At 37.7% G+C, this 23,451-nt stretch overlaps 2 protein-coding genes across 5 annotated transcripts in view; both read left to right on the plus strand.

Moving 5' to 3' along the window:
* CENPK (centromere protein K) overlaps positions 1-9,603 on the plus strand; it is a 55,884-nt gene extending 46,281 nt beyond the window's left edge. Inside the window, exon 11 of the mRNA XM_061393426.1 lies at positions 9,515-9,603. Within this exon, the coding sequence (XP_061249410.1) occupies positions 9,515-9,519 (5 nt within the window). The 3' untranslated portion in view covers positions 9,520-9,603. The remainder of the gene's footprint in view (positions 1-9,514) is intronic.
* A 187-nt stretch (positions 9,604-9,790) lies between these two features.
* The window catches only part of ADAMTS6 (ADAM metallopeptidase with thrombospondin type 1 motif 6), a 430,884-nt gene continuing 417,223 nt past the window's right edge, over positions 9,791-23,451 (plus strand). For all 4 annotated transcript variants that reach the window (XR_009731737.1, XR_009731739.1, XR_009731738.1 and 1 more), the window contains exons 1-2: positions 9,791-9,887; positions 12,683-13,047. Coding sequence is in view for 1 of the 4 variants with exons in the window: in XM_061393406.1 (XP_061249390.1) it covers positions 9,791-9,887; positions 12,683-13,047 (462 nt within the window). In the remaining 3 variants the exon portion in view is untranslated. The remainder of the gene's footprint in view (positions 9,888-12,682; positions 13,048-23,451) is intronic.

Raw genomic sequence — 23,451 nt, forward strand, 5'->3', positions numbered from 1 at the left:
CACTCTTATTTTTAGTATTTACAGTTATTGCTAAGAGATTAGCCAACTTGTATTCAGTTCAGTAACTCAGTCGTGTCCAACTCTTTGTGACCCCGTGGACTGCCAACTTGTATATTTTAATGTAAATATCTATCTATATCTATATATCTCCATATGAATCATCTTTATTTAAAACTGTCAGTTCCAACCTCAGGTCATGTTTCTACATTTTAATGGAATTGAGCCAGATAAAACTGATTAAGGTCAAGATGCAAACTATTGACTGTGGACAGATGCTTTCCCCTTTCAGTCCTCAAAGAAGAATAGAAATAACTGTATTCTTGGATGTTCTCAGTCTGATTCATGCCTTCTTTAGCCAACTATTCATGTATTCACCAGAAGTATTACACCTACTACCTCCGGTGTAGGAAGAAAAAAAAAAAATCAAATGAGCAATAGTGTTAACAGAAGCTTGAAACTTAAGAGCTGGTATTCAGAAACGCCCTCCTCCCTATCCCCTTCCCTCCGGTCCAATTCCCCTTTCTGGTTCTGGCCATCGGAAATTGACTTGGCATTAACAGCGAACTGGAATTTCGAGGCGTCAATTCCCAGCTTCCCCCCTCACCCCCCCCCTGGCCCGTCCCCCCCCCGCCCCCCCGCACTCCCCACCCCTCGGAAACTCTTAAACCTCTCTCTACCCTCCTCTCAACGGTAGAGACAGATAAATGATACAGCAGATTACACCGCTGAAAGGCAACATTTGTCCTGAGCTATTTTCACATTTTTTCCTGTTTCCGATTTGTGTGCCAGACTTTGTTTGCTTTCTTAGGACATGGAAAACATATTTGGGCATTTCACTCACAGTTTAATGCCAGTGGCTTTTCCCCAGCAAATGAAAGTGAAAGTGCTACGTTGTAGCCTTGTTTTATCCTTAAAGTGGGGACTGGCAGCTGGTGTGTATGGAGTTGGTGGGGGAGGGGTTGGATTGGGAAACTTGAAGAACCAGTTTTCAGGTTTTGTTTGTTTATCTTGAGATAGCAGGAGGGTATCTGCCCCCTCCCCCGACTCTGGGGTCTGACTTGGGATTTATTTTCGTTGGGGCAGTCATTGAAGTTTCATTCAATATACTGTCTTAAAAATATATATATACTTGTAGCTTTCCCCGGTTGCACTTTAAAACACCATCCAGTCTCACCCTCATCTGGAAATAATGCAAGCTTCTCTCTCTTCCCCCGCTCTCTCTCCTCCCCCACTTTTTTTTTTTTTTTCTTTTAAAGCCCCACATAACCTGAAGTCAGTAATCAGATGGAAAATGTGCTGGTCTTAGTTTATTTTAGTCTACTTTCCCTTTTGTTGGCAATTTTGCTTGTTGAGGTATATTAAGGGGGAGAAAAAGCTCACACACAGGCATTTTGTGCACTTGTAGCTACGGAGTCTTGAAATCTGCCAAGATGTTTGATTGATGTTTACTATAGTTTCCTCAGAGACACTGTTTATGTGAAACTTTTAACATTGTTGTGTGGACTTTAAAAAAAATACACGAAGAAGGGTACCAGAGATCTTAACAGTGACATTAGTTCACCTAGCCATTCATCCTCCCTCCCCCTTGCCTTTTCCAAGAAACTACTAATCACAAACCAAGCTAGAATTTCTAAAAGAAGTTAGAGGAAGAGGAGGAAACGAGGCGGAGTGGGGAAGGGGATTGAGGTTAGAAGGGCCAGAATTTCTCATTCACAGGGTGGAAAAGTTGACATTGTCTAAACCCTTCTGAATGGCTGGTAGTTGGTTACCCCGATTGTACCTCTACCTCCCCTCCCCCTCCACGTGACGACCCAGGACACATGCGCACCCGACGCAGCCCGGCACATCTGCAGACTGACGTCAGTGTGCTCTGCCTCTGAGGAAAAGCTGCCAAAATTTTCTACTGCTGCAATTCAAGTTGGCTGGGGGCCGGTAGTGAGATCTAGGGCTACTTCAACAAAACTTTGCTGCCCTTCCTGCTCTTCTTGTCTTCTTTTCTCCTGATACCTTTTGATGCTCTTCACATGTTATTTGCATAGCAAAGGCACTAAGCTGTCCAGGAAGAGAGGGCACCACTTCCACCCCCAATAAGTCTTTTTTTTTTCTTCCTTCCTTTCTTTTTTTTTTCTTTCCTTTTTTTTTTTTTTTTGGAGGGAGGGGGTGCGGGAGAGAAAGGGGGTTTGCAAAGGCAGCATCTCAGGATGATAGCCTGGATGTATTGAAGGCATCTTTTTTTCTGCCAAATCGGAAAGTCCGTTCTCTAAAGCCCGGGTTAGCCAGACTATAGGGTTTTATTCTGGCTGCAGAATAACTAACTCACTGCTGTGGCTTTGCAAAGGGGGGCAGAAAAAAAAGAGGAGAGGGAGTACGTGAGTCGTCCAGTGCAATCTCTATTGTTTGAAACTTACTTTTTATCAGAATTTGAAGATGAAAACGGTAAGGAAGAGTTCACAATATTCAATGAAACCGTTTTTTTTTTTAAATTAAAACTTGTGCTTTGCTTGTCTTCCGAATAACGCGTAGAAAACTTTTTTTCTGTGTGTTTTTTTTTTTTCTTTTTCTTCTTTTTTTTTTTTTTTTTTTTTAATGGCAATGAGTGAGCTTGACTGAACTCATTTTACAGATAGAAATCTTTTAACTCCAGACTAGTCGGGGGTTGGAGAATTCTGGGTCTTGCAAATATTTTATGATGCAAAAAGAAATATATGTTTATTATACAAATAGACATGTTTTGTGAAGTATGACTTGATTATGATTTTTGTGGTCTTTAATCACCAAATAGTAATTGGGAAAGCAATAATGATGTGATTTTAATCTGATTTTCAGTTCTTAAAAAAAGACCTGCATTTTACAGTTTCAAGTCAGTGTCTTTAGTCAGACAAGTGCATATTTTATGCCTGGGCTCAGAGGGCAGAATTAATGTGCTAGCTATAGTCCCGATGCTCTAGATATGTTAAGCTCTTAATAGGCTAATCAAAGAGATGGAAACGTGTGTTTTTGATTTACTTTTGGCCACTTGGGACATGGTAGGCTCATAACCCTCTGGAGCCTTGAATATCGGGATATGTCCGTGTATATGGTATATGGGATCAAAGTTCAGAGACTGGAGAGGAGACTGTGCTTCAGGGGTTATTGGAAAGCTGCCTTCAGATAATGTTTACTATAATTCCTGTCTTTGGTAATTTCTTTCCTTGTTGTAGTGGAAGCAAAGAGAGGGAGAGAGTGAGAAAGCGCACTCAGAGGGAACAAGAGAGTGAGTTTCTTACTCTTGTTTTTATTTGAGCTGCCGGTGCAACGCGTTTGGGCCAAATGCCAACTGTCTGGGTCACACGCGTTTTATCCAAATAGATTTAGCGCTGCTGTCTGGAAATGGGCTGCTGAATGTTAACTTTAGGATCAACTCAACCAGGGCAGCTCAGACTGTTACCCTCTGTCTGGGTGAAGAGGGGTGGGGGTGGGGGGGTTCGGGGGGGGGGCGAGTGTGTGCAGAATGACGGAGGAAAGGGGAAACTGAACTATTGCTTGGAACTTTTAAAAACACACTGGAGTGTGATTTTCAACATACTCTTTTATGTTCAAATTTCTTGGACAATTTTTTTTTTCTTTCCTTTTTTAGGTTATGTTGATTAGACTGAAACTTAGATGTGTGAATGACAGCTCTCAAAATTCATGACAGGAAAATAAACTTAACATAAGACTGATGTAGTTGAAAGGAAATTGAGAAAATTAATTTTGGAGATAATTGTTTTCCTGTGTTTCACCAAAGTGGTAGCTGCAGTTCCAGTTTATATTAATTTAGTGTTTATATGTGATCATTGGTATTTTAGATTTTTGAAGAATAGCTATAGAGGCAAATAAGCTGATTTCAAACAAATCAACTTCATTCAGTTTCTTACAAATGGCAGCAAATGAAATCTGTGTTGTGGTATTAATATTTTTGTGATTTTCAAGGGCAAAACTCTCTAACCTCAAGACTTGAAATACTTTAATACTTTTCATGTCTGAGCCATTGCATGTAAGATTAATTCTTACTCTTGTCTATTCTTACTACTTCCTCTTCATTTCCTTAGCAACCATTAGTAGCTGCTGGTGCTTTGGGATGGTCCTCTATGCCAAATCTTATGCTGTGTGTGACTTTTCTGAGAGAATAAAGAGAGCTAACATATTAAGAGAGTTGATAGCACATTCTCTGGAACATTTCTGGGGCGAAGAGTAAAAGGTGGAAGAAGTGGATAGCTCTCTTGGTTCTACCAAAGGATTATCAACATTTTGAGCTAATGTCAAGAGAAAAAGGTGTTTCTGTTTTTCAGGAGAGAAGTTATAATACAGATAACGTATTTAACTTGCCATCTGGAAAAACAGTTGGGCACTACGTGTAATTTGGGGCTTGATTTTTATAAAATAATATTGTGTATTTTTGCTTTTGGCTCGTTTGCTTTTCTTGTTAGGTAAGTTTTAAGTCTCCTTAACTACACCTTTCCTTGGAAAGCAGTCTCACAGAATTTATAAATGACCTGTAAACTTTTGTATTTCAAGCCTTAGCGTATAATGGTGGTGGTTTTATTGCTAAGTTGTGTCTGACTCTTGCGACCCCATGGACTGCAGCCCGCCAGGCTCCTCTGTCCATGGGATTTCCCAGGCAAGAATACTGTAGTGAGTTGACATTTCCTTTGCCAGGGATCATCCCAACCCAGGGATCGAATCCGTGTCTCCTGCATTGCAGGTGCATTCTTTACTAATTGAGTCACCAGGGTAGCTAAATATTTGTTGAATGAATAATTGGAAAATGAAATGAGAAGTTAATTTTCACATATAAAAATTTAAGTACCTGAAGGAAGTGTAGTATTATTGCTTCCTCAGTGAAGACAAAATCAGCTTTAAAAAAATAATCAGAATTAAGATGAATGAAAGAAGTCATGAAGGATGTTATACGTGTTCTTTAGCTCCATAATGATAGTTCTCGAGAGAAATTATTACCTTGGCTACTCCTAGATCATTTGAATCGGAAGTACAGATGATAGAGGAAGAAGACAAGTAAGTACCCTTCAACCAGGGTGGACTACTGAGGAAATCAGTAAAGTTTAAGTGTTTTAAAATTATTTCTACTTAGTGTCACTTTGATCAATGGAAGCAGGTAAATGATCCCTTAACTCTACTGATTGGTGCATTTTTCTTAGGGGAAAAAGTCTATGTAAAATCAATGTAAAATGGAAGTTTTGATTCTGTTTTCAAATTTAAAGTAGTTTAAGTCCAGTTATCATGACCTAAATTCTTTACTGTTCACTCTAGTAGATAACATGACCTAGTTGATTCCATCATCATATCCAACTGTTCCACATTCTTAATGGATGGAGGAACATGAAACTCCTTGAAGGCAGGCCTTTGAAAAATGAGGAGTCAGATATTGAGGAGAAGGGGACTAACATTTATTTAACTATTAAAGTGAAGCATGTTGGCACTTTACATCATGTATAATCTAATCTCTCAGCAAGTCTTTGTAAGGTAGATATCATAATCATGTTTTTATAGATGAGGAAACATCTATTATAGTTAAGTAACTCGCAGTCAAAACAGGATTCAAAACCTTTTGTATATTCCACAGCATAATGCTTCTGCTTTCCAATGTAAGGACATTATGCTTTTTGGATAATTATGTACTATTTTAATATTAATCTGAATTCTGGAAACTATATCTGGAAAAATTAGTACCTATACATATTTGCTTATGATGTCCAGATTAAATTCTCCAGTAGGTGTCAGAAAGTAAGTTCAGCTGTTCATTTTTATTGTTTGGTGACTAAGAGTGGTTAGATATATTAGTTGTTGTTGACTTTAATTGAACTTAAGCCCACTCATTTACTTATTATTAAATTTCTTCACTGGCACTGGAAGCTTGAAAAATGTGAGGAGGGGAGGAAGGAATGAGAATGGAGAAAGAGAGTGAAATTTATTGAGTGCCTATGTGCCAGATACTGTAGCCAGTGGTAGAACCAGGACTATCGCACTGGTTTGTTTATCTTAAAAACTTCTGCTCTTTCTATTATGCACCAATGTTCTTTTTTAAATACAAGTTCTTAAATCAAATGTTAGTGTACTTTTGGGCAGGTAGTTCATACTACTTTTTCTCTGGATATTATATTTGCTTACTTAACTTGGGCACTTATAAGATAGTGGTAGTAATGGTAAAAGTAGAGGTTAAAAAACTGTGAAGAGCAGGAAATTTCTCAAGGGGAAAAAACAGTTGTTTCCTAAACATGGCTCATTATAAGTTTGTCAGTTTTAGAGCCTAGGAAAATAGGAAAAAAAGGATAAATATGATTCACTACAAATCTATCATCACTTACTAGAAATTAACTCAAATATGTTTATTATATGTTCCTCTTTAAAGGAAGATTAAAGTATATGAGGGACACACTTAATGTCAGATATTTTAATGCCCAGCACTCAAGTAATCTGAAGAAAGAACAATGAAGAGTAAATGTTCATGAAGCAACAGTTAAGCAGTTGGAGACAGTACATAAATAGGCTGGGAATCAAGATAACTGCATTAGTTTCTTTACTGTTGGAGCTTGTACAACATAGGTTTGAGCTGCAAGTCCACATATACATGAAATTTTTTTTTTTTCAGTAATAATACTATAGCACTACACTATCCTTGATTAGTTGAGTCTATTAGGAGAAGCCACATACGTAGAGGGCCGCCTGTAGTTTATAATTTACATTTTTGCAGAAACTGGATACTGCCCACTCACACATAATTCAAGGGTCAGTTGTGCTGTTATTGAATGATAGTGTGATTTGATCTCTTTATAGATTTTTGCCTGAGAAATAATATATAGTGCCTGTTGTTTTGCCTAAATCACTATAGAAGAAATTTTGAGATAAAACAGTTATTGTGTATCAAGTTGCTTAAAATTTCACATTAATTAACATCACTTATGAATATTTAGCTTGATACTGGTCATATGCAATTACTATTGAATATTTAAGTTAGAGTAATTGAAAATGGAAATGTGATATAATAGAAAGAATTTAGACTTTAAAGCCAGATAATCTTATATATGACTCTCTACCCTGCTGTTTTCAAGTTATGTGGCCACTATAAGCTTCAACTTCTTTATCTGTAAATTAGCAGCTGTATTAGTTATCAGTTGGTGCAAAAATTATCACCATAAACTTAGCAGCTCACAGAATACACATTTATTAACAGTATCTGTGAGTCAGGAGCCTGGGCATGGCTTACTCTGTCTTGTGCTTCAGAGTCTCTCAAGAGGCTGTAGTTAAAAGTGTATGAAACGAGATGCCAGTCCAGGTTCAATGCACGATACTGGATGCTTGGGGCTAGTGCACTGGGACGACCCAGAGGGATGGTATGGGGAGGGAGGAGGGAGGAGGGTTCAGGATGGGGAGCACATGTATACCTGTGATGGATTCATTTTGATATTTGGCAAAACTAATACAATTATGTAAAGTTAAAAAAAAAAAAAAAGTGTTGGTAAGGACTAAGGGAACCACAGAGCACTTGAGTGGGGAGGGATATGCTTATAAGCTCACATATTCAAGGTTTAGTTCCTTGCAAGCTATAGCATCGGGGGCTGCATTTCCTAGCTAGTGGTTATCTGAAGGCTGCTCTCAGTTCCTTGCCATGTGAGCCTATCCATATGGCAGCTTGTTTCGTCAAAGTCCAGTAAGGGAGTCTACCGTTAACATGGAAGTCAGAATCTTTTGTAATCTAATCATGGAAGTGACATCCTCTCACCCTTGAGGTATTATATTAGTTAGGATCAAATTACTCCAAGGAAGGAGGTTACAGAATGGCAGGGGTATTAGGATTCAGGATCACTGGGGCCATTCCTCACACAGGGGCAATAATACCTGCTTTATAAGATTGTAATGAATATTAAAAGGAGTAACATAATTTAAAGTTCTCTTTGTTTTAGACCTGACCTTAAACTACCTTTCTAGATATTACCTGTCTTCTGCATAGGAACAAAACTTAATATCATTACTAATAGTATTTTCCATTTTTTCTTGCCATCTATACTTTGTGGAATCTGTTTCTTTAATTTGTAATGATTGCCCCCAGAAACTTGACTTGTCAAATTCTGTTCATCTTCCAGGGTGTATCTCAAATGTTATTTTTTTTCATAACCTTTTCTTCACCTATCTTTCTTTGACTCAGAAGTCATCCCCTTCATCTGATCTCTTATAAATGCCTTTGTAAGCTTATTATGGCATATGTCAGTCTGTATTGAATTTTTTCTTTTTCCTTAGATTATGATCACCTAAAGGGCAAAGACTGTGTCTTAATCTTTTCTTATCTCCATGTTGTTATAGCATCATTTTTAAAACACATAAGACAACAGTTGTTGATTGGTTAAATTAGTTTTCAAGATTTATCAATTTAATAATTTGTAGACACAGACTTAAGAAACTTGAAATGATTGTGGGTTTTTTATACATTGTAATAACCAATATTTCTAGCACTATAGGGAATGAAGTATTCCAAATAAGTTAATTTTACAGTTAAGCTTTTGAATATCAGATATTTAGCTATAACACCGTCATATACACAACATGAACTATTAAGCTATATAAGGACCATTTCTCTCTACCTTCAATGTATTACTTTGGGTTTCTAAAGCTACTTTTTGGTTTTTCCTCTTTTTTTGGTTAACTTTTGTTGCTTTTACTGAGCTACTTTTTAGTCCTTTTTTTGTTTCCTTATTTTAAAGTGCTGTGTGCTGAAAAATCAGGTAGCCAAATAGGCCAGTGTTCTGTATAAAATGTGAAATCATGGCCTCTGAGTGAAATTGTAAGTCAGAAGAAAAGTACATGAGATAGGACATGAAATCTGTTGTGTTACCTGAACTGAATTTTTAAAAATTCTTTTCAGAAAATGAATTACTTTTCTTTATAGTTATATTCTAGATAAATTGTCTCATATGTGTTGCTTTATGAGTCAAAAGATTTCCAGATAAATCAAGGGTTACAGTAAATGTGGTTCAGCTTTTCAGAAGTTTAATCTATGCTACTGTCTGAGTTTTCACAAATAGCTGCTTAATACCACTGTGTATTTATAGATCTACTCTCTAAGAAAAAAATGACAGGTAACAAATCAAACTCTAGATAGAGGTGTATTAAATGTTAGAGAATACAGTCACATATGTTTATCACTTTCATAAAATGAACTTTGTGAAGTCAGCCTGGTTTTTATCAAACGATTAGTCACTATACCCATACATTGGTATTTTCAAAGTTTTAAGAAGAGAATTTTTATGATCCTCTTTAGTTTCCTTCTTTGATTATCAGGTAGCTTTGGTATTATCCTTCTAAACATTTAGGTTTCCAATTCGGTACTTAGTCTTGTGAATGTTTATTTACACTATGAAGGACAACAATGGTCTGATTTAATTATGTAATTTTGTAGTATATGTCCTTTGGCAAGCATTCTGCAATATAGATCTGTCCATTCAGAATGTTTTTCAATTAACTTAATTTTTTTTTTTTCTAGGTTAAAAAATGGCCATACTTTAGTGACTATTCAGCCTAATGCTCTGCTTATGAAAATTTCCATCATTATTTTTTTCATTTTGGATTGAGAAAATGAATCCAAATATAGAAGAAAGTACCAGATGTTGGGGGAAAATACCTGCTAAATAGTGGAACGTCTAATAACTAATCTGCAAGAAGTTGTAAAGAAATAAAATTGTTATGCTTCGATTTTGGTATGGTATTGACTCTCTAGAACATAGGTAGCCCTCTAAAAAATCATCCAGTTTTCTAAATTATGGAAATTTTGTGGAAGACGTTTACCTGGATTTTGAGCCTCATCATGGCTTCATCGGAATTTCATAGTGACTACAGGCTTTCATACAGTTCTCAAGGTAGGATTCCTGCTTTTGAAACTGACAAAAAAATATTGCTATTAATCTTACAAGGAAAGATTCTGAATATTTAGTTGAACGAACATTTTCTTTCAGATGTGTAATGGTAGGAGCAGAGACCTACTGTGTCAATTCAGTGCTAGTTCATAAATGTTAATGACTATAATAGACTTTTAACTTGTCCTACTAGTATTTAACATCTAGTGCATTTTAGAGTTGACTGGTCTTCCTCAGAAGACCCTAGCCTCTTCTGATTCTTAACTTTACTAATACACTCACTGTCAGGGTTTACAATAAAGATCATGTTCAAAAGGAATCCAAAGGTTATTGCTATAGAAGAATAAGAAACCAGACAAATTCTGACGTAAGATCCTTGTGGACCCTTAATATAAAAATGTGTTTCCAAACTTAAGAATTCTGATCTAAGGACTAGAAGCTAGATAAAAGAATTAGAAGTTCAACTTGTCAAGTTCTAATCCATGTGTGAAACTTGCTCAGTCATGTCCAACTCTTTGCGACCCCATGAACTATACAGTCCAGGGAATTCTCTAGGCCAGGATACTGGAGTGGGTAGCCTTTCCCTTCTCCAGGGGATCTTCCCAACCCAGGGATCAAAGCCAGGTCTCCCGCATTGCAGGTGGATTCTTTACCAACTGAACCACAGATCAGATCAGTCGCTCAGTCATGTCCGACTCTGCGACCCCCTGAATCGCAGCATACCAGGCCACCCTGTCCATCACCAACTCCCGGAGTTCACTCAGACTCACGTCCATCGAGTCAGTGATGCCATCCAGCCATCTCATCCTCTGTCGTCCCCTTCTCCTCCTGCCCCCAATCCCTCCCAGCCTCAGTCTTTTCCAATGAGTCAACTCTTTGCATGAGGTGGCCAAAGTACTGGAGTTTCAGCTTTAGCATAATTCCTTCCAAAGAAATCCCAGGGCTGATCTCCTTCAGAATGGACTGGTTGGATCTCCTTGCAGTCCAAGGGACTCTCAAGAGTCTTCTCCAACACCATAGTTCAAAAGCATCAGTTCTTCGGTGCTCAGCTCTCTTCACAGTCCAACTCTCACATCCATATATGACCACAGGAAAAACCATAGCCTTGACTAGACGAACCTTTGTTGGCAAAGTAATGTCTCAGCTTTTCAATATGCTATCTAGGTTGGTCCACAAGGGGAGCCCATAATTTTAGTCCATAAAATTGAACTTTTTGTCATAGAAAAGATGTTACCAGAGGTCCTAGGAATGAAGATCATTTTGTTTTCCACAGACCAGTCCAATTCTTAAAGAGTTATTGGAAGCATACCTTTTTGAATTCTGCTCCCATGAATGTATAGTAGCAGATCTTTTTTTTTTCTGTCCTGATAAGCCAGATTTTCAGGACCGTTATGGATTGATGTATATATCTAAGAAGTCCATATGTACAAAATGTGCCTCTCAAATCAACAAAGCCATAGCATTTAATATAAACTGTTATTTATAATTGAAATAAGTATTATTTTTAATTTTTTTTCCATTTGGTCATGGTTTCATGGGAGTTTATATTTGTGGGTGAACTTCATATTTAGACAGTGAAGCAGTGTGCAGACATTTGGTTCTGCCTTAGTGATAAACTTAGCTAAAGGACGATATGGTTAAGAAGGTAAATTGGTAATATTTAGTGCATCTAAGTGAGGAAAATGTATTTAATAGTCTTCTGAATTTTTTATCGATCTGATAATTTTTAAACAACTGTACTGTAATAAACATACCATATAATCACCCATTTAAAGTGTACAATTCATTGGTTTATAGTTACTCACAGAGTTGTACAACCATCATAACAATCAAATTTAGAACATTTTATCAACCCCAAAAGAAACTGAACTCATTAATGGTCACTCCCCACTTCCCTCCAAACCACCTTATCCCCAGTCCTAGGCAACCTCTGGTCTATTTTTTGTCCATAGAGGTTTGCCTATTCTGTGTGACTGGTTCTTTTCACTTAGCCTATTGTTTTTATAGTATTAGATAATGAACTTTGATTATGAAGGCTGTTATGAAGATTCATTCATGTCATAACATGTTTCAGTATTCCTTTTTATTGTACAATAATTTGTTGCATAAATACATCACGTATTATTCATCATTCATTCATTTATCAATTGATAGACATTTGGGTTATTTACCCCTTTTAGTTATTATGAATAATGCTGCTATGAACATTTTTGTGCAAGTTTTTGTGTGGATGTATGTTTTCATTTCTCTTGTAAAAATACCTGAGAGTGAAATTGCTGGGTCAGATGCTAGTTCTATGTTTAACTTTTTGAGGAACTGCTAGGCTGTTTTCCAAAGTGGTTGCTGTATTTTACCTTGTGACTGATAATTAAAAAAAAAAAAAAAAGTTCAACAAGGCTGTAGAGATTCTGTGTAAACTCTTTTGGGTAACTTTCACAACATTTTATCTGAATGAAATTCTGTTGTTTTAAATATGTGTACTTTTACCAATATTCTTATGTACTATAGAATTTAGCTCTTAGAATTCATGTTTTCAGAATTAAATTAAAAAAAAAAGCCTTTCAAAAAACTTTAAAATACTTTTTAAAGGAATGGAATATTTGGAATTTAATTCATCTTGAGATTTTAAACTTTTGCTCTTTCATTTTTGCTTAATATAACATGTTTTCCCTAACTTCATATAAAATAATGCATAGTTTTAAGGAATATAGTTGCTTATACTGCTACTTCTTTGATCTGTTAAATTTTCTTTTCTTCCATGTGTTTTTTCTGGATTTTCTGCCTTGTGATTACAAAAGAGGAATTCCTGACTTATCTAGAACACTACCAGCTAACTATTCCAATAAGAGTTGATCAAAATGGAGCTTTTCTCAGCTTTACTGTGAAAAATGATAAACACTCCAGGAGAAGACGGAGTATGGACCCTATTGATCCACAACAGGCAGTATCTAAGTTATTTTTTAAACTTTCAGCCTATGGCAAGCACTTTCACCTAAACTTGACTCTCAACACAGATTTTGTGTCCAAACATTTTACAGTAGAATATTGGGGAAAAGATGGACCCCAGTGGAAGCATGATTTTTTAGACAACTGTCATTACACAGGATACTTGCAAGATCAACGTAGTACAACTAAAGTGGCTTTAAGCAATTGTGTTGGGTTGGTAAGTAGCTGTTATAATTTTAAATTTCTGATGGGGAAATAAATTCACAATATAAATGTCTTTTCTCAGGTTAATAATATACACACATATATTTATATGGTTTATCTAGGAAAGGAAACATTCTAAAATTTTTGTTATTTCTATTGCCTTTGCTTTTGATAATCTTTTTCATGTTTGCATTGAACTTTCAAAGTAGGAACAATTTTTTAAACCCCGTATTATTAGTAGAGGAGTGAATGAAACCTCTCATTTCCTTTTAGAGTTAAATTTTTCTGATCAAATACTATATGCTTAATGCATAGACAAAACTCAGTCTTTGATGAGGAACTTAAGGGTATTGTGTGTATGTATGTGTTTGTATTACGCAGGAAACCATGACACTGATTACCTCTTTAAGTTTCTTTCATGTCTTTCTCTGGTAATCAACATAAGTTAAAATTACTCATGACCTACTTAAGTTTATAAGTCCTTGAAGCAAAATCTTATATATCAATCAATGTCTCTTTAGAAAATATTTTTTCCTACATTTATCTGATAATTGGTAATAAATCTTATTTTACCCTGAAACTGGATTTCAAGAGTATAGGTTCTATGCTGGGCATTTGAGTCCATTCTAGTCTAATGGTAAATACACAGTTCAAGGCTGCACATAGTAATGGTTGTAGAACAAAGCACATCCTTCCATTTCTACTTCCTGTATTTCACACTTCATCTACTGCTTTTCATGCCAGTGTAGATGTTCTGTTAAAGCTTTATTGGTTTAAAAGAGTATAGACATTTTGATGCTCAACTCACATTTTCAGAAACTGTTTTTCTTTCTTACTCTATCACATCCATATCCTCAATCTTATTTCAGTATAAAAAAGTATATGGAGTTGAGTTTAGATAGGTTCTAAATTTCAAAGAAGTATTAAGAACCACATAGTTGAGAAAAATTTTTGCTATGGGTATATATAAGAATTTGCTCAAATGTCAATTTTCTGTAATGTTAATAAGTCAAAATGATTACTAAGATTTTGATATTTGGATTATTTCCTATGCTGCTGCTGCTAAGTCACTTCAGTCGTGCCCGACTCTGTACGACTCCATAGACGGCAGCCCACCAGGCTCCCCCGTCCCTGGGATTCTCCAGGCAAGAACACTGGAGTGGGTTGCCCTTTCCTTCTCCAATGCATGAAAGTGAAAAGTGAAAGTGAAGTCGCTCAGTCGTGTCTGACTCTTCACGACCCCATGGACTGCAGCCTTCCAGGTTCCTCCGTCCATGGGATTTGCCAGGCAAGAGTACTGGAGTGGGGTGCCACTGCCTTATAATATAGGCATATTGAATACATTCATCACTAGTTTCTTTGTCTCTAAGCAGTTTTAAACTTTATATACAAAAGAGAGTCCTCTTTTTGAACAAATTATCCAAACTAATTATTTTTAAACTTATGACATTTGCTGTTAAGTATGATAGAAAAATACTGTTCCTAGTCATTAACCAAGCTCTTTAAATTTGGCATTAATTATGCCATTGATAATTTTAACACGGTGGTCAAATGAACAGATCTGAGATTTAGAAAAAAAGCTAATTCCATTGTGAAGCTGAAGGAAGAGGAGTGATTGGAGATATGAAGATGAGTTAGATCTTATAGGAGATAATGAAAGTCTATACCAAGACCATGGCACTGGGAATGGAGCAGATAGAATAAATTTGAACCTCATTTTGGTGAGAAAATTTATAGGATTTGTGTCTTATTGGTTTTTCTTCCCTAGCATACATTAAGTAGTGGATATTTAATAATATTTTAAAAAATTGAAATATCATTGAACTGGCTGTGAAATGGAGGAGAGAAAGTAATTGAAGATGATTGAGATTTCACATTTGGACGAGGCTGTATATGAATTTTACTAATAGAGAAAAGTCATGGTAGTGGAATTTTAAAGGAAATGGATATTAAAGGAAGATGAAGATAGTGATTTTGATATAGTAAATGTGAAGAATCTGAAGGAATAAAGGTTAAAGATTCTAGTTGGCTTTTGGAAAATATAGCTTTGAAATTTAGAAAAGAATTTTATTCTGGAAACAAATAATTTGAGAATTGCTGATATAAGTGATTACTGATGGAATGGTGAAAGATGTTGTTAAGGCAAAGGTGAGAAGAAGGTTATAAATGGAATCTGTACTTAAGAGAGTAGCAGAGTGTCACTCATCTGTTTTTCATCCTCATTGAAACTTTCTGTGTCTCTTGTTCTCTTTTTTCCTATTCATTAGCACCTGTTTTGGGCTTCCCTTGTGGCTCAGCTGGTAAAGAATCCACCTGCAGTGCGGGAGACCTGGGTTTGACCCCTAGGTTCCGAAGATCCTCTGGAGAAGGGAAAGGATACCCACTCCAGTATTCTGCCCTGGAGAATTCCATGGACTGTAGGGGTCATAAAGAGTTGGACCTGACTGAGCGACTTTCACTTTCACTTTTAGCACCTGTTTTGCTTCCTGTTGAAACTGTGTGGTGTTGATTCACTTTGATTTCTTGATTTAGGGGTGGTCTACCAGGTTTATAACTGAAGTTTCCATTTCGCTTTGGCAACTAATAAGGAATTTGTGAGCAGATCCTATGTAAATATCCTTCCTCATCACACTTTTATTTGCCAGTTTTAGTAATCCTCACATTTATTCTTATTTTATGTCATGTTATTTTTTAAAATGTGTCCAACTCTGTGACCCCGTAGACTGTAGCCTGCCAGGCTTCCTCTGTCCATGGAATTCTCCAGGCAAAAATCCTGAAGTGGGTAGCCATTATCTTCTCCAGGGGATCTTCCCAACCCAGAGACTGAACCTGAGTCTCCTTCATTGCAGGTGGATTCTTTACCATCTGACCCAGCAGGGAAGCCCTATATCACATTACATTTTTAATCAAATGGAATATATAAATAAGTTTTTCTAAAATCCCATTTTTCTAAGGTCCTTTTTAACCAATTTTGTTTTTAATTGTTCTATATAAAAATAGTTTTCAATGTAGAGATCATTGGTGCTTTCTAATCATATTTCCTTACCCATAATTTCAATTTTACACTGCTTATACCACTCATCCATTTCCTTAGCCTTTGTATCTATTGCTTGGAATATATTCCATTCTTCTTTGGAGGCATTTTTCTTGGAGTATATGGGTTAATCAATTTCTTGAGCTAGTAATAGCTCAAGATCTTGGGGTTTCTTTTTTCCTAGGTTAGTTCCACATTTTCTTTTTGTTTACAGAATTTGCATACTTGTTTTGTTGGAGAACACTGTTAAGTAATTACCTCAGAAAAGGTGCCTGAGAAGTAAAATTTCTGTCTTTGCATGTTTCAAAGTGACTTTATGTTGCCCTCTTGTTTGGTTAATAATTTAGCTAGATATAGAAGTCTAGGTTCAAAAATAATTTTCCTTTAGGACCATGGATGTTGGAATTGGGAAAAGGAAATATGGGGTATCAAACTAATCTCTATGGTTTTATATCTTAGGAAAAGATTTAAAGGTCTAAGCTGATTCATTTTTCAGTTCAGTTCAGTTACTCAGTCGTGTCCGACTCTTTTCGACCCCATGAATTGCAGCACGCCAGGCCTCCCTGTCCATCACCAACTCCCGGAGTTCACCCAGACTCACGTCCATCGAGTCAGTGATGCCATCCAGCCATCTCATCCTCTGTCGTCCTCTTCTCCTCCTGCCCCCAATCCCTCCCAGCATCAGAGTCTTTTCCAATGAGTCAGCTCTTCGCATGAAGTGGCCAAAGTACTGGAGTTTCAGCCTCAGCATCAGTCCTTCCAAAGAACATCCAGGATCTCCTTTAGGATGGAATGGTTGGATCTCCTTGCAGTCCAAGGAACTCGCTAGAGTCTTCTCCAGCACCACAGTTCAAAAGCATCAATTCTTCGGCGCTCAGCTTTCTTCACAGTCAAACTCTCACACCCATACATGACCACTGGAAAAACCATAGCTTTGACTAGACAGACCTTTGTTGGCAAAGTAATATCTCTACTTTTTAATATGCTGTCTAGGTTGGTCATAACTTTCCTTCCAAGGAGTAAGCATCTTTTAATTTCATGGCTGCAATCACCATCTGCAGTGATTTTGGAGCCCCCCAAAATAAAGTCTGACACTGTTTCCACTGTTTCTCCATCTATTTCCCATGAAGTGATGGGACCAGATGGCATGATCTTAGCTTTCTGAATGTTGAGCTTTAAACCAACTTTTTCACTCTCCTCTTTCACTTTCATCAAGAGGCTTTTTAGTTCCTCTTCACTTTCTCCCACAAGGGTGGTGTCTTCTGCATATCTGAGGTTATTGTTATTTCTCCTGGCAATCTTGATTCTAGCTTGTGCTTCCTCCAGCCCAGCATTTCTCATGATGTACTCTGCATATAAGTTAAATAAGCAGGGTGACAATATACAGTCTTGACGTACTCCTTTTCCTATTTAGAACCAGTCTGTTGTTCCATGTCCTGTTCTAACTGTTGCTTCCTGACTGTTGCATACAGATTTCTCAAGAGGCAGGTCAGGTGGTCTGGTATTCCCATCTCTTTCAGAATTTCCCACAGTTTATTGTGATCCACACAGTCAAAGGCTTTGGCATAGTCACTAAAGCAGAAATAGATGTTTTTCTGGAACTCTCTTGCTTTTTTGATGATCCAGCGGATGTTGGCAATTTGATCTCTGGTTCCTCTGCCTTTTCTAAAACCAGCTTGAACATCAGGAAGTTCACGGTTCACGTATTGCCGAAGCCTGGCTTGGAGAATTTTTGAGCATTACTGTGCTTGTGTGTGAGATGAGTGCAATTGTGCAGTAGTTTGAGCATTCTTTGGCATTGCCTTTCTTTGGGATTGGAATGAAAACTGACCTTTTCCATCCTGTGGCCACTGCTGAGTTTTCCAAAATTGCTGGCATACTGAGTGCAGCACTTTCACAGCATCATCTTTCAGGATTTGAAATAGCTCAACGGGAATTCCATTACCTCCACTAGCTTTGTTTGTAGTGATGCTTTCTAAGGCCCACTTGACTTCACATTCCAGGATGTCTGGCTCTAGGTGAGTGATCACACCATCGTGATTATCTTGGTTGTGCAGCTCTTTGTTGTACAGTTCTGTGTATTCTTGCCACCTCTTCTTAATATCTTCTGCTTCTGTTAGGTCCATACCATTTCTGTCCTCTATCGAGCCCATCTTTGCATGAAATATTCTCTTGGTATCTCTAATTTTCTTGAAGAGATCTCTAGTCTTTCCCATTCTGTTGTTTTCCTCTATTTCTTTGCATTGATTGCTGAGGAAGGCTTTCTTATCTCTCCTTGCTATTCTTTGGAACTCTGCATTCAAATGGAAATATCTTTCCTTTTGTCCTTGGCTTTTCACTTCTCTTCTTTTCATAGCTATTTCTAAGGCCTCCTCAGACAGCCATTTTGCTTTTTTTGCATTGTTTTCCATGGGGATGGTCTTGATCCCTGTCTCCTGTACAATGTCACGAACCTCCGTCCATAGTTCATCAGGCACTCTGTCTATCAGATCTAGTTTCTTAAATCTGTTTCTCACTTCCACTTATAATCATAAGGGATTTGATTTAGGTCATACCTGAGTGGCCTAATTGTTTTCCCTACTTTCTTCAATTTCACTCTGAATTTGGCAATATGGAGTTCATGATCTGAGCCACAGTCAGCTCCCGGTCTTGGTTTTGCTGACTGTATAGAGCTTCTCCATCTTTGGCTGCAAAGAATATAATCAATCTGATTTCAGTGTTGACCATCTGTTGATGTCCATGTGTAGAGTCTTCTCTTGTGTTGTTGGAAGAGGGTGTTTGCTATGACCAGTGTATTCTCTTGGCAAAACTATATTAGCCTTTGCCCTGCTTCATTCTATACTCCAAGGCCAAATTTGCCTGTTATTCCAGGTGTTTCTTGACTTCCTACTTTTGCATTGCTGCTGCTGCTAAGTCACTTCAGTCATGTCCGACTCTGTGCAACCCCTTTAGACAGCAGCTCACCAGGCTCCCCTGTCCCTGGGATTCTCCAGGCAAGAACACTGGAGTGGGTTGCCATTTCCTTCTCCAATGCATAAAAGGGAAAAGTGAAAGTGAAGTCGTTCAGTTGTGTCGGACCTTTAGCGACCCCATGGACTGCAGCCTACCAGGCTCCTCTGTCTGTCTGATTTTCCAGGCAAGAGTACTGGAGTGGGGTGCCATTGCCTTCTCCGTTTTGCATTGCAGTCCCCTATAATGAAAAGGACATCTTTTTTGTGTGTTAGTTCTAAAAGGTGTTGTAGGTCTTCATAGAACCGTTCAATTTCAGCTTCTTCAGCATTACTGGTTGGGGCATAGGCTTGGATCACCATGATATTGAATGGTTTGCCTTGGAAATGAACAGAGATCATTCTGTCATTTTTGAGATTGCATCCAAGTAGTGCATTTCGGACTCTTTGGTTGACCATGATGGCTACTCCATTTCTTCTAAGGTATTCCTTCCCACATAGTTAGAAAAGACCAACAACCCCATTAGACTTTCTGTTCATTTAGTTATGTTCACAATTGCCTGTCTACATTTTTCAATATTAATTCATCCATTCATCAAATGATTATAAGTACTTATCATGTGTGAGGCACTGTTCTAGGTGATAGGAGTACAACAGTGAGCAAAACAAGACTCCATATAATCATATAGCTTGCATTCTAGTGGAGGAGATGCACAATTAAGTAAATAAGAATCATAGTATGTTGGATAGTGATAAGTTCTAAGGTAGAAAAATTATTTACTAAAGACCTTAAAAGGAGTAGGAAAAGGAATGATGACATCTGAAGGATAAGATTTCCAGGTGGAAATCTTCAAATACAAAAGTCTGATTTGAGAGTGTTTGAGGAACACCAAGATTACCATGGCTAGAGCTAAGTGAGAGAGAGCAAGATTAATGGAAGGTGAAGTTAGAAAGAGAACTGGGGGCAGATGTTAGGTTTTAGAGAACACAGTAAGGAAAGAATCAGTGATGATTCCAAGCTTGGGGCCTGAGCAACTGAAATATATTAATGCTGTGCTATGCTATGCTGTCACTTCAGTCGTGTCCAACTCTGTGTGACCCCATAGACAGCAGCCCACCAGGCTCCCCCGTCCCTGGGATTCTCCAGGCAAGAACACTGGAGTGGGTTGCCATTTCCTTCTCCAGTGCATGAAAGTGAAAAGTGAAAGTGAAGTTGCTCAGTTGTGTCCGACTCTTAGCGACCCCATGGATTGCAGCCTAACAGGCTCCTCTGTCCATGGAATTTTCCAAGCAAGAGTACTGGAGTGGGTGCCATTGCCTTCTCTGGAATATATTAATAGCAGCCAGCAATGAGATGAGAAAGATGTAGGTATTAATTGAGATGGAAAGGCTGTAGTAGTAGTAGGTTGGGGGATTTTATATATCATAATTTCACATGTTGAACTTGAGATACTATATAGGATGCTAGATATACAAGCCTGGAGTTCAGGAGAGAGATGGGAGTTGTGAACTTATTTTGGGAGTCATCTGTCTGTCTATATGTCTGTATCTGTATCTATCTTTATATATGGCATTTAAAGCCAGGAGGTAATATGAACTTGCTTTGAGAGAGTATATATAGAATAAATTAGAAGTCTAAGGATTGAGCCTTTGGGTGCTCCAATAGGTTAGGGAGATCAGAAAGATGTGGAGGGGACATCTAAGAACAGTGGAGCAAGAAACCTGAAGAAAAACCAGGAAAATATCCTGGAAGCTAATAGAGGGAAGTATTTAAAGGGAAAAATGCTGCTGAGTCAAAATAAGACTAAAGACCAATAATTGAATTTATCAATGGCTTCTCTCCTAGATCTCCCTCCAGAGGGATTCAGGGCACATACACAAATACAAATATTAAGAACCAATGATATAAGATATATTGAAGTCAACCATTATTCAGGAATGGTATTGCAGTGAGTGACAATGATCCAGAAGCTAAGGTCTTTGAGGGGTGATGAAAGTGACTTTGGGTCAGTAGTTGGCAGCTACTACTTGCAGAGGGAAAAGGTGATGGTATGGGATTTGAAGGGAATGGAATTTTTTTTTTTTTTTTTGAGAACAGGGCGATAATTGCTTAGAAATGGCACTGAGTACAAGAAATCTTAATCCTCCCTCCAGGTCCAATAGGAGGCATGTAGGAGAGAAAGTAGCCACCATTCCAGAAGATTACAGGGACGGAAAAATGTTATTTAGGGAGATTCAGGCTTTTGTTTGAACATGATGAAATGAACATTCACAGATGAGGCAGAGGGTGTATATCAATTATATGTAATTGACCTTGAGTTTGAGAGGATATAGTCAGTGTTTTAAATGGTGAAGGGGCAAGTAGAAGATGAGATCACAAAATGTAATGTACCTAACCATACAGGGAATGGAATCCAGAGAATGAGTCTTGGGGTTTTTGGAGGGACTGGCATGTCAGGGAAAGGAGGACTCCATCATCTGACCTACAGGAGATGATCCTTTCCCCTTACCCTCCCTCTATCCATAGAGCTCCTTCTCAGATACTGTGTGCATGCTTCTGTCCTGTTGTCTCTGCATTTGCCATTCCCACTGTCTGGCTCTTTCCTAAGCTATCTGGCATACTCCTTCACTTTATTCGGGTTTCTGTTCAGATATCACCTTACAGAGGATGTTCCTGACCATCTGAAATAGTTTGTACAATTCTCTCTGTCCTCTGATTACTTTCTGTCCTCTTACTGCTTTATTTCTCTTCTTGACATATCTTGCTACCTGATTCATCATTTATTTATACAATGAATAAACAACTTTTTTTCTAGTTCTTCCCTAAAGAATATAAGCTTCATGAAAGGGCAAAACTCTTTTTTTCATTTTTGTACTCCTACCATCTAGAATAGTACCTGTCATGTGATAGGCTCTCAAAGCATACTTTTTAAATAAATAGATGAAGTTAGAAGCAACCCTCAGAGACTAATGGAATTATAATATGGTGACTAAGAGTTCAGCTTCCAAAGATAATTGAGTGAATTTGTTACTGAACTTTGCTCAATATAATTTTCTTATCTGCCAAATAGTAGTACATACTTTATAGAGATTAAGATTAAATGGGATAACGTGTATAAACAGTTTACAGACTACCTAACACATCAGATCTCTGGATTTTCTTCCAGGACCTTTACCTTCTTGAAATTAGAGATTTTATTTACCAGGTTTCTGACTATTTCTCTCCAGCAGCCTGAGTTTCTTGTTTTTGACATCTGCCCACAGTCTAGCACCTACTGTAGACCCTGCTTCCTCCACTTCATGCTTATCAAAATATCTTATATAAGCCCTCCCTTCTGCATGCACCCTCTTTTCTTCAGGAGACTTGCTCAGTTTGTTATTGCTTTGTTAATCTTCTTGGTAAAGTAATTCATAATCAGATATTAGGGTTTGTTAGTGGCCTATTCTATTATCCTGTCAGTTGTTATTATTTACCTGCTAAGTTGTGTCTGACTCTTTTGCAACCCCATGGGCTATAGAGGGCCAATCTCCTCTATTCATGAGATTTCTCAAGTAAGAATACTGGAGTTGGTTGCCATTTCCTTCTTCATGAGTTCTTCCTAACCCAAGGATTGAGCCCACATCTCTTACATTGGTAGGCAGATTTTTTACCACTGAGCCACCAACGAAGCATTCCTGTCAGTATTTCTATTTAATTTAGGGATTGATATCCTTAAGTAAAGCCAACAATAGTGAAAATAATGTGAAGTGACTAGGCCGCTTTTTTGGTTTTTTTGCATTCTTTTTTTTATTGTTGTTCAGTCACAAGTTGTATCTGACTCTTGGTGACCCCTGTGGTTTGCAGCACACCAGGCTCCCCTGTCCTTCACTATTTCTTGAAGTTTGGTCAAATTCCTATCCATTGAGTCAGTGATGCTATCTAACCATCTCATTCTCTGCTACCCCCTTTTCCTTCTGCCCTCAATCTTTCCCAGCATCAGAGTGTTTCCAATGAGTAGGCTCTTCATATCAGGTGGCCAAAGTATTAGAGCTTCAGCTTCAGCATCAGTCCTTCCAATGAATATTCATGGTTGATTTCCTTTAGGATTGACTGGTTTTATTTCCTTACAGTCCAAAGGACTCTCAAGAGTCTTCTCAAGCACAATTTGAAAGCATCAGATCTTTGGCACTAAACCTTATTTATATTCCAACTCTCACATCCATACATGACTACTGGTAAAACCATAGCTTTGACTGTATGGACCTTTGTCGGCAAAGTGATATCTCTGTTTTTAATATGCTGTCTACGTTTGTCATAGCTTTCCTTCCAAGGAACAAGTGCCTTTTAATTTCATGACTGCAGTCACTATCCACAGTGATTTTGGAGCCCAAGAAAATAAAATCTGTTGCTATTTCCACTATTCCCCTTCTATTTGCCATGAAGTGATGTGACTGG

This window comes from Bos javanicus, chromosome 20, assembly GCF_032452875.1.
Source record: "Bos javanicus breed banteng chromosome 20, ARS-OSU_banteng_1.0, whole genome shotgun sequence".
Taxonomy (NCBI): domain Eukaryota; kingdom Metazoa; phylum Chordata; class Mammalia; order Artiodactyla; family Bovidae; genus Bos; species Bos javanicus.